The sequence below is a fragment of the Eriocheir sinensis genome, chromosome 8, assembly GCF_024679095.1.
Source record: "Eriocheir sinensis breed Jianghai 21 chromosome 8, ASM2467909v1, whole genome shotgun sequence".
Classification (NCBI taxonomy): Eukaryota; Metazoa; Arthropoda; class Malacostraca; order Decapoda; family Varunidae; genus Eriocheir; species Eriocheir sinensis.
In genome coordinates this window covers 982,533-993,840 of record NC_066516.1, presented here as the reverse complement: position 1 = coordinate 993,840, position 11,308 = coordinate 982,533, and the positions used below count along the sequence as shown (strand labels likewise).

Here is an 11,308-nt window from a genome sequence, read left to right as displayed (position 1 = left end):
CAATCTAGGTGACCACACTAATGCTGCATATTCCAGTCTTGGACATATCATCGATGTTATTAGTTTCTTCACCACTTCTTCATCTAAATATGTAAATGCTGCTTTTATGTTTCTAAGAAGATTGTATGTTTCCCCAGTTATCCAGTCTATATGTTTTCCAAAGGATAACTTGTCTGTTACGATCACTCCCAGATCTTTTTCTTCAGTTTTTTTCATGATTCTTTCATTACTCAGAGAGTAGTTCCCCGATATTCATCTACTGCTCTTACCAAACTCCATCACACTACACTTCTCTGTATTGAATGTTGTTTCCCATTTGCGTGACCATTCGCTTATTCTATCGAGATCTTGGCTCAGGGCTACACAGTCTTCTTCATTACCCACCCTCCTCATTATTTTAGCATCATCAGCAAACATATTCATATAGCTTGTCACCCCTTCTGTCATGTCATTAATATAAGTTACAAACATAATCGGAGCCAGCATCGATCCTTGGGGGACCCCACTCGTCACTTCCATCCAGCTTGATTTATTATTCCTGATTACTGTTCTCATTTCTCTCTTCATCAAAAAGTCCATAATCCAATCCAATATTGAATCACCCAGACCTCCAACATGATTAAGTTTCCATATCAAATGCTTGTGTGGTACTTTATCATATGCCTTCTTTAAGTCCAGATACACATAATCTGCCCAACCGTCTCTTTCCTGTATTATATCAATTACTCTTTAATAGAAGCTAATCAGATTAGTTACACAAGACCGTCCTCCTCTGAATCCGAATTGGCTATTTGTTAATATACTGTTTTCTTCTAAATACTCCACCCATCTGTGTTTTATAATTTTCTCACACATCTTTGCTACTACACTTGTTAATGACACTGGCCTATATAGTTCAACGGGTCATCCTTACTTCCTCCTTTAGGTATTGGGACGATGTTAGCCCTCTTCCAGTCTCTCGGTACCTTCCCTTGTGCTAGTGAGACATTAATCAAGTTGCTCAACTTTTCTTCTATTTGCTGGTTACACTCTTTTAGCACCCAATTTGATATACCACCCGGTCCTGCTGATTTCCTCACATCCAATTCTTCCAGTAATTTTCTAACTTCATCTGCTGATGTTTGTATTCTCTCCAGACCCACTCTATTCCCCGGCACTGCATCTACACCTTCAAACTCACTCTCCCTTGTGAACACTGTTTGGAAACAGTTATTCATCACTTCTACTATTTCACTTATACTATCAAAAGTTTCACCATTAACTTTAACTTTTTGAATCTCATCTCTATTTTTCAACTTCCCATTTATGAACTTATAAAACAGTTTTGGCTGGTCTTTACACTTATCTACAGTATTTTTCTCAAAATTCCTTTTTTCTTTTCTTACTTTGACATAAGCATTCCTCTTCCTTTTGTACTCTTTCCTTAGATCCATCCTCCTATTTTTTCTCCATTTGTTCCATGCCTTCTCCTTATCCTGCTTGGCATCTGCACACTTTCTATTGTACCACTCTTCTCTTGATTTCTGTCCTTCTTTCATCCTTGGTACCCACTTTTCCACTCCTTCGTTGTAAATCCGTAGAAAGATAGCCCTTTTTCCTCCACATTTTCAGCCTCAAAAAAAGTATCCCATTGTGCTTCCTCAAAATGTTTCCCAAGTTGTTCAAAATTTGCCTTATTAAAGTTAAACCATTCTTTCCTGTAGTCCTCATTCCTGATTATTTTACCTCCTTCTCGTAATATGTACTCGATAAGTATGTGATCACTCTTCCCTATAGGACTCTTACAGTTCATTTCCTCTATGATATCTGGCTCCCTGGTGATTACCAAGTCCAATCTACACCTTTTCACACTCAAATTAAAAAAGTTGAATTTCAAATTTAAAAAGTTGAAATTCAAATTTAAAAGTTGAATTTCAAATAAAAAAAAATTGAATTTCAAATTAAAAAAGTTGAAATTCAAATTTAAAAAGTTGAAATTCAAATTTAAAAAGTTGAAATTCAAATTAAAAAAGTTGAAATTCAAATTTAAAAAGTTGAATTTTAAATTAAAAGTTGAATTTCAAATTTAAAAATTTGAAGTTCAAATTAATAGATAGATTAATAGAAAGAGATATATGTGCATACATACATACATAAATTCATACATCCACAAACTTATCAAATATAGATATATATATATATATATATATATATATATATATATATATATATATATATATATATATATATATATATATATATATATATATATATATGAAAAATTCTGCGTGAGCGGCGTGGATCGAACTCGCGTCCCCTAAGGTGGAAACCCTAAGCTCTACCACTGAGCCATCGGGCAGTGTGTGTGTGTGTGTGTGTGTGTGTACGGTATGCATGTATGTATGTATGTATTTATGTATGTGTGGAGGGGATGTGTGGTATGAGTGCTTGTGGAATGAGTGCTTGTGGAATAAGTATTTGTGGAATGAGTGCTTGTGAAATGAGTGCGTGTGGAATAAGTATTTGTGGAATGAGGGTTTGTGGAATGAGTGCGTGTGGAATAAGTATTTTTGGAATGAGTGCTTGTGGAAGGAGTGCATGTAGAATAAGTATTTGTGGAATGAGTGCTTGTGGAATGAGTTCATGTGGAGTACCTATTTGTGGAATGAAGGTTTGTGGAATGAGTGCGTGTGGAGTGAATATTTGTCGAATGAGTCTTTAAGGAATGAGTGCTTGTGGAATGAGTGTTTGCGGTATAAGTGAGTGTGGAATGAGTCCTTGTCGAATGAGTGCGTGTGGAGTGAATATTTCTGGAATGAGTGCGTGTGAAACGAGTGTTTGTGGAATGAGTGTGTGCGGAATGAGTGTGTGTGGAATGAGTGTTTGAGGAATGAGTGTTTGTGGAATGAGTGCGTGTGGAACGAGTGTGTGTGGAATGAGTGTTTGTGGAATGAGTGTTAGTGGAATGAATGCGTGTGGAGTGAGGGGGTCTGGAATGAGTCCTTGGAATGAGCGAATGTGGAATGAGTGAAACAAAGAAAACAAAATAACTAGAGTTCCCATTCAATTACTATGGTGGAGGCGCCGAGTGCAGGTCATTCAATATGGCGGCCGGCGGCCGAATGCTGATGGGGGAGATAACCCCTCCATGTGTATTAGAGCTCAGTGGGAGAGAGGCGCACTATTAAGCTATACGTAGCAACGTAAAAATAATGAAACATAGAATACCTTCACATACGTAGAATATATATATATATATATATATATATATATATATATATATATATATATATATATATATATATATATATATATATATATATATAAAAGTTTGTGGATGTATGCATTTATGTATGTAGGCATGCACATATATCTTTCTATGACTTGCACTTCATCTAGTAATTGAACCTCAACTTTTTTTATTTGAACTTCAACTTTTTATAATTTAAACTTCAACTTTTTTATTTCAACTTTATTAATATGAAATTCAACTTTTTGAATTTGAAGTGTACTGCTCTTTCCTCTTGACTTACCAAGTTATTGTTTGTATTCCTTTTAACCCCTTCACTACGGCTGAGCCAGAACAGTGCCCCGTGCCGTATCTGGGATTGCCGCGTGCGCCAAATTTCAAATGTCACTATTGAATATAAAAAGTTTTCAGCCATAAGCTCAACATAATCATCCTGTATAATATATGAAAACATGCAGAATTAAATGGTGCACATAAAGAAACATAAATTAATTGATAATTTTGAGATGTAAGCATAGAGATAAAATAACTCGTATATTGGCTAAAGCGAGCCAGGACACAGTATGCGCGTCCTCGGATATGGTACGGGGCACGCAAGGACGCAGTATACACGTTCTCGTGTCGAAGGGGTTAATTGTATGGCCTAGCTGTATAATAAGAACACTTTTTTTCTTTTGTATTGTAAAATAAATAAATTTTATAGCTAAATTTTTATGCCCCCATATGGAAACTGATTATGATAATTAGAATATCCATAATGTATGTGGATTTTTAAAATCTATGTTGTTCACCTAAACTACAGTATGAACCATTTAATATTAAACAAAAATGCTGATTTTTTATGAATTTTTATAATAATAATACAGGCTTTAACTCAGATGCTCCACTTAGTGAGCAGCATGGCCTGTGATTGGCAGAGCAGCAGGCAGTGCAGGAGAGCCAGCTCCTCATTGGTTCTCATGCTGCTGGCGATGCCACCTCTTTAACCCCGACAACAACTACATGATAATAATTAATTCTTGTTCGCACTTATTACTAGTACACCTTCGATTCTCTTATTATAAGGGTCAGTATACCATGCACTGTTTTTGGAAATCACAGAAAATGCATAAGCCTATTGCATGGTACACTTAACTAAAAATGCCAGATTTGGTGATGTCGCCTCTTTACCTCCGGATGCCTCATATTTCCAAACTGTACTCACCTGTGGCACCAGCAGCGAGAATGGTGGCGCGGACACCATTCAAGGGGTCACTCAACAAACTTCGACACTCCCACATACTCATGGGCCCATGCCCTCCCTCACCTCTTCTTTTCTCTTCTTTCCTCTCTCTCTTTCTCTCTCTCTAATTGGAGAGAGAGAGAGAGAGAGAGAGAGAGAGAGAGAGAGAGAGAGAGAGAGAGAGAGAGAGAGAGAGAGAGAGAGAGAGAGAGAGAGAGAGAGAGAGAGAGAGAGAGAGAGGGGAAGAGAAGAGAAGAGAAGAGAAGAGAAGAGAAGAGAAGAGAAAAGAAAAGAAAAGAAGAGAAGAGTGAGGGCATGGGTGCATGAGTGTGTGGGAGTGTCGAAGTTTGTTGAGTGACCCCTTGAATGGTATCCGCGCCTCAGTTCTCACCGCTGGTGCCACAGGTGAGTACAGTACAGTTCAGAAATATGCCTCCCGGTGTTGTGTTCCTGGCTGTCCTCCCGCGAACTACGCATGCTCAGAAGCAAATGTAAATAAACAAAGACTTGTTGATAAACAGAGCTGTTCTCACACATCCCCCAACAGCATGGCTATACTACTCATTTCGTTTGCCAGCTCCCCCCACCTCATGAACCTATGTTGCCCTCTAGCCTCCCCCTCAAAATCTGCCGAAATTACGAGCCTGAACAGAGAATATGCACATCAAGACAGTTTTGTTTTTTAAATATATCAAGATACTATTTCTCATAAATTTACCCATGAATCACTGCATGAAGGCTATTTATTGGCTAAGGAACACAACACCGGTCTTCACAGCACAGTTCTCGGTATTATTCCAGAACATCAACCGTCTCGCAGCAAGGAACACCTTGGTGCTATATGAAGTATTTTGTGTCCATACAACACACTGCTGTATTGCTTTTCCATTGCAAACAGAAGGGGGGTTGAGAGGGGTGAAGCCCCCCATTACGTAGGTCACATTAAGTTAGGTTTGGTTAGTTTAAATATATTTGGCACACTGTGTGGGGCGGTGGAAATATGCAGTGCAGGACGGGCTATGGTGGTGGCAGTCCACTACATGGGCTGGTATTACGAGAAACACCTTGCAGAAATAAGTCACTCTGCTGTCCTCAATGCATGCGCGCTGGGGGAATATGCAGCAGGAAAAACATGAATTTGCCTGTTTTGTTCTAGTTTGTCCACTTGTGATATTTGTGAGCGGTGAGTGAAATATAAAAACACTAAGGAAGTTGAACTTCTCTCTGAGAGGTATTTTGCGACTGCAGCAGGCACACAACAGGCATTGAAAATTCAATCATTTTATTAGTGATTTAATGATTTGTGACAGAAACAGTTAGCAGATTATTTCATAACACACCGAAAACTACCAGAAAAAATAGTTTCATCCAACAGTGTCCCATGGGTGTCATTCTGAAAATTTACCAAGTTCTCTGATGAGGTTTGGGTAAACACTCCTGTCCTCCCGTCTTTAAAGTCATTATGCGTGCTAATGGCCCACATTAAAAACTACGAACTATCAATTTAACAATCAACGTTAACTTCAGAACAAAGCTTTCGTTTCGTTGTTACTTTCGCAGGCGACTGCTTTGTTTATATTGCTTGGCCTTGTGTGAAGCACACCTGTAAATGTTGGAGTTGCTGGTTGCCCCTACTGCCAATGTGGTTGAAGGAAAAAGGCCCAGTATGACACCAGCTTACTGACAACTGCTAACTCGCCCCCAGTTGGGCATATGGGCAACCGCAGTTGCTTGTAGCCCCAACGGATGAAGGAAAACAGCCAGTGTGACACTGCCTTAAGGCAGTTGGGTGAGCGCTGTTGATGACGTCATTAGACTCACAGTGAATCACAAGTGTGTTTTCAGAACTGAAAGCCAATCGTAAGGCAGCTGCCTTCAGCTGTGGCTTCAAAACGACCCGTTCTTTTTTCCCATTTTCTTCCTTTTTCCAAAATACATATTTTGATATACTAGGGAGTAAAGTGGGAAAAAAAAAGTCTGCTTCTCCACGTGCTGGAACAAATAAGCACTTTTTCAGTGTTTTCAATACCCCAAATTTTGTGATCCTCGAGTTTAGCGCTATACCTTCAGAATGAAGCAAGTGCGAAACTCAGAAGGGTACTGTAATTTTCATCTGATCTGAAAATTATTATCACTGTACTTTTTCTTTTACATTACCTTACACCTGATTATATATTTGTGCCCCCAAAGTAATTACATTATGTAAATGTACAATGTATTTTATGCTTGTACTGTACACAATTTTTAATTATATATAGATGTATACTTATTTTCTTCTCTCATTATGTTACATTTGAGTTGCCCATCATTTTGATATGTAAGACACTGGGTTTTTGTAATGCTTATTGGTAGTAATTAAGACCCCAACTTTAACTGCAACTATCTCCAAACTAGTATTTGGCATGCTCACCGTTCTGACTCTAAACAACTCAAATATTTCAAAATTGAATAATAATAAAAACAAATGAGGTGCCAAATGTGCCATGCATCACCAAGCAGCTGGGACGAGAAGCAGGAGAATCAGGAGATTTAAATTTAGTTTAGATATTGACAGCTGAATATTACCTGGTTTTTGGACTGCCTAGTGTCCTATATCACCGAAAAGATGGCTCCCCTGGCTTTTACAAGCGATAGATAGTCCTGAGCTGATACTTGAGGATGAGTGAAAAGTGCAGTGGGTTGAGGAACTTTGCACGGTACAGTAATTAGGTAAAAATATTATAAATGAGTGAACAGTGAATGGATAAAGTGAAAATACAGTGCTCAGGCAGCCTCAACTCTACTCAATGATTGTCAAAGGAGTTATTCTTTGAAATGGCACCTCCTTGTTGCTTGGAATTTTTGTAATCCTGTTTCAATATTTTATGCCTTTTTACCTCTGGAACTACTCTCTTTACCTGAATTTACCTTACTAAAACTGCTGGGGCTGGATTCATCAAACTATTTACCAGACCTCTGTCTGGAAAATTTTGTGGTATCTCCACCCACCCAATAAATCTGCATTCATCAACCACTTACCGGACCCGTGGTAAGGCCAAACGTTACCGCGGCTCCAAGCACCCGTAACTGAGTTACCGCAGGTGTGGTAAGTGGGTAGACACTGCCGCGGCTCAAGTTTGGAGGCGATTTTGAGCCTATGTATATTTTTACCTCATGACGTGCCCTACACCATCAGAAGCAGAAAAGCATGCAGATTTAGGATCTGGGCTTATAAAAGCGATGTGACGAAAACCAGCTGAATACGAAGGAGTTGAAGAGAAATAAATGCAAGAAAATGTGTACTCCCTATTCATTTAACTTTGATTTTTGTATGTGTATTTACACATTATTGTTACAATTTTATGCTAGTGTGATGCAGAATTTTCTTGGAAAGATGATGGTGGTCTCCATTTTCCTAAAAATTAATGTTGGGGTCAGGAAACGGGGTGGGAGTGAGGTGTGTGAAGTCGTCGGCTTGGGATGAACTGGGCACACCCGTGCACGGCCTCAGGTCGGCTTCACTTGCAGGCCGCACTCTATAGTATGTAAGTCTGTGGAACTGTCCACCCACATGACTTTTCCCTGCTTGTTAAAACACTGCAGAGGCAATAACGTTCTCATCTGTGACAGTCACCTCCCGTCTCAAGTCTCCAATATCCTTGCTGTGGAGTTTAACGGCATAGAATTTTGCTCTGACCTCCTCCACACTACTCACGAAGCCACTCACACCATTCACCTCAGCAGCCGCAGCTTCCCACGCCCACACCCATTGCCTGGCTGCACCAGTGAGGCATGATGACAATGGCCCCCTAGCCAATTTTGGTTGCGAGGGGTGAGTATGGGCAAACATTAGAATAATACCCAATCTTGTGATAGCAAGACACGATGTTGGCATTAGCAACGGAAAACTATGAAGGTAACGTACAAAAATGTTCAGAATATAGGCTATATAAGCGAGTATATTTTTATTTCAAGGATAAATATACAAGTAACGTGCATTCATTCATAAAAAACGCATCTAATTGAGGGATCACCACGCTAATTATTTGTTTTAAGGCAGTATTTACGCCTGTACAATACACATCTTGATTTTGAAGTCTGTGTATTAGTAACACACGACACGTGAAAGCTGAAATACAGCATCAAAGGTCGCATGTGATTGGCTGTCCAGCCCAACCAATCGTTGCTAGGGTGCGAGTTACCGGAGCGTTACCATACCATTGATGAATCCCGTGTTTGAAAGATGCCGCAGCTCTGGTAGCGCTCCGGTAAATGTGAGAGATACCGGAGGCATGGCTGGTAAGATTGATGAATCCGGGCCCTGGTGACTAATAAAACATACCAGGTCTTTTTTTCTGATCATTCAAATATATTTCATGTTTTCATGGGTTCTTCCCAATAATCCAAACAATTCAATAATCCGAATGACCTTCAATCCACTGCCAATCAAATTATTGAGCTGTACAGTAGTTCCTTCATACAGTAAACCTTCTGGTATCCGGGTTAATAGAGCCACGGGGGCACCCGGATATGGGAGAAACCCGGATATGGTGTAGGTTAAGTCTACGGACCCGAAAACCCAACATTCACCTACTGCATTTAATTAAAAATGATAAATAAACATATATTTCTATACATATACACACTATATATATATATATATATATATATATATATATATATATATATATATATATATATATATATATATATATATATATATATATATATTATATAAATGGCATGGAGGACCATAACAGCAGGCAGGTGTAAATTAACTTACGGGGTCTTTTTTCTTCGTCTTGTTCAATAACAACTGCGAACTTACCTTTATTATTGTTAATGATCCTTTGATGTCCATAGCTGTCTTATATGTTACCATAGAATACAGGGCGATCAAATAACTACTATACAAAAATTAAATCGGTGGAGGATCGCCCATGCCTTAATTGTTGTTATCCTGTTTTTCCGTTGGGCGCTGACACAACCCGGCTGCTATTTGCATTGTTTTGAATGACTAAGGAGCACTGTTGCCAATTTGAGCAGTACAAGCTACATAAAAAATCATATTGGAAAAAAAAATATGCATGTGTTCATTATTAATTATTAATATTAGTGAGAATAATGGGGTAAATATGATATCAGAAACTGTACATCATGAGTCTTGTACGAGGAGTTATTTCGCGCAACACCAGCCCGGCCGCCATTTGCATTGTTTGAAAACCACACAACCACACTCATACAACAAACAGCTGCATGCCACGTCTCACCAGAACTGCATGAATTGTGTCTTGCCTAGTTGTCTGTCATAACCTACGAGTGATGGTGAGAATAATATGATAATTATGATCTCAGAAGCTGTACATAATCAGTATGTACGAGGAGATATTTCTCGCAACACCAGACTGGCCACCATTTGCATTGTTTGAAAACCAAACAACCACACCCATACAACAAACAGCTGCATGCCACGTGTCACCAGAACCGTGTGAATTGTGTCTTGCCTAGCTGTCTGTCATAACCTACGAGTGATGGTGAGAATAATATGATAATTATGATATCAGAAGCTGTGCATCATCAGTATGTACGGGGATGTATTTCTCATAACACCAGCTTGACCGCCAGTTTCATTGCTTTCCTCAAGGACACTTGTCAATTCAAGCACTACAGGTTACACCAAAAAAATATAAATTTTGGGAAATTGTACATCATCAATGTTCTTTAACTGAACATATTTCTGAGCATTTCAAGAACTTTTTTTTTCAAAATTATTCTCTTAAAGTTTGGGGTGTGCGTTATACGCCGTGAAATACGGTAACTGGGCCATGGTGAACGTAAACAATGGCGGGCGGGGCGCTTGTTGTGTTGTGGTGCAGCACGCCGCCCAGGCAGAACTTAGAGGGACAATTTTTTTATTTTTGGAAAAAATCAAACATTTTTTAAAACTCCCAGATACGGGCGAGGTCGGATACGGTGCACCCGGATAACTGAGGGTTTACTGTATGCTTTTTTTTTTTTTAAGTGAAAAAAAGTTAAATACAGTAAAAGTCCAATACTTTGGCATCCAATAGTCAGGAAATCACGATAGTTTGGAATTTTCAGCCAAGGATCATTTTAGGCTTTTTTTGGTAACCATGGGAAATCAGGAGGAAAATAAAAAACTACCAATAAATAAGACGAAAATGGAGCACAAAACTATCAAATTCTACAACACACCGACACTTCAGTTAGTTAAACAAAGCAAAAAAACAAACAAGCGATGAAAATGTTGAATATACAATAACATTTGGAAGGGCACTGGAATGCATAGGGTGTGCCTCATACTTTTCTTTATTTTCAATCAGTACTCTTCTCAGTCAGGCAAAGCAAAACAGATAAAACAGAAATGATATGGAAATGTAGATAAACACAATAACATTTCTAAGGGTACTGAGGAAGGCAAATGACGTGTCTCATACGTTGTATACCAGTGCCACTGCCCCCAGTGTCTCACCATCATCATCTCACCCTTGCCATCTTGCTACAAAAGTCATTTTAAAGCACTGTACAGCATTATGTCCAGTTTATGTCAACTATACGTATATGTGTATACAGTCGTCCCTCAAATAGTACGGGGGTTAGGGACCCAGGATCCCCTTAAAAACACTCCTGGGCTGTGTTTGAGAGAGGGAATCGGGACTCTCAGAACGTCGCGAGTGATTCAGACGCGTGACGCAGCAGCACGAGTTGCCAACACGGCACGTCTGCTGGCTCCCGGCTTTGAGAGGTGGAGCGCCTTCGTGCTGTGATGACGTCATCAGCAAATATGGCGGCCCAAACAAACACATATAAGTGTTTCCATTGCATTTCACCTCCCTGTACCACCATGACCACTTCAG

At 39.2% G+C, this 11,308-nt stretch overlaps 1 protein-coding gene across 9 annotated transcripts in view; it reads right to left on the bottom strand.

The window, feature by feature from the left end:
• LOC126995363 (aryl hydrocarbon receptor nuclear translocator-like protein 1) overlaps positions 1-11,308 on the bottom strand; it is a 236,414-nt gene that overhangs the window by 79,161 nt on the left and 145,945 nt on the right. For 4 of the 9 annotated variants that reach the window (XR_007750210.1, XR_007750211.1, XM_050854843.1 and 1 more), the window contains one exon: positions 3,513-3,616. The exons of the other annotated variants lie outside the window; for them this stretch is intronic. Coding sequence is in view for 2 of the 4 variants with exons in the window: in XM_050854843.1 (XP_050710800.1) it covers positions 3,513-3,616 (104 nt within the window). In the remaining 2 variants the exon portion in view is untranslated. The remainder of the gene's footprint in view (positions 1-3,512; positions 3,617-11,308) is intronic. 9 annotated transcript variants of the gene reach the window in all.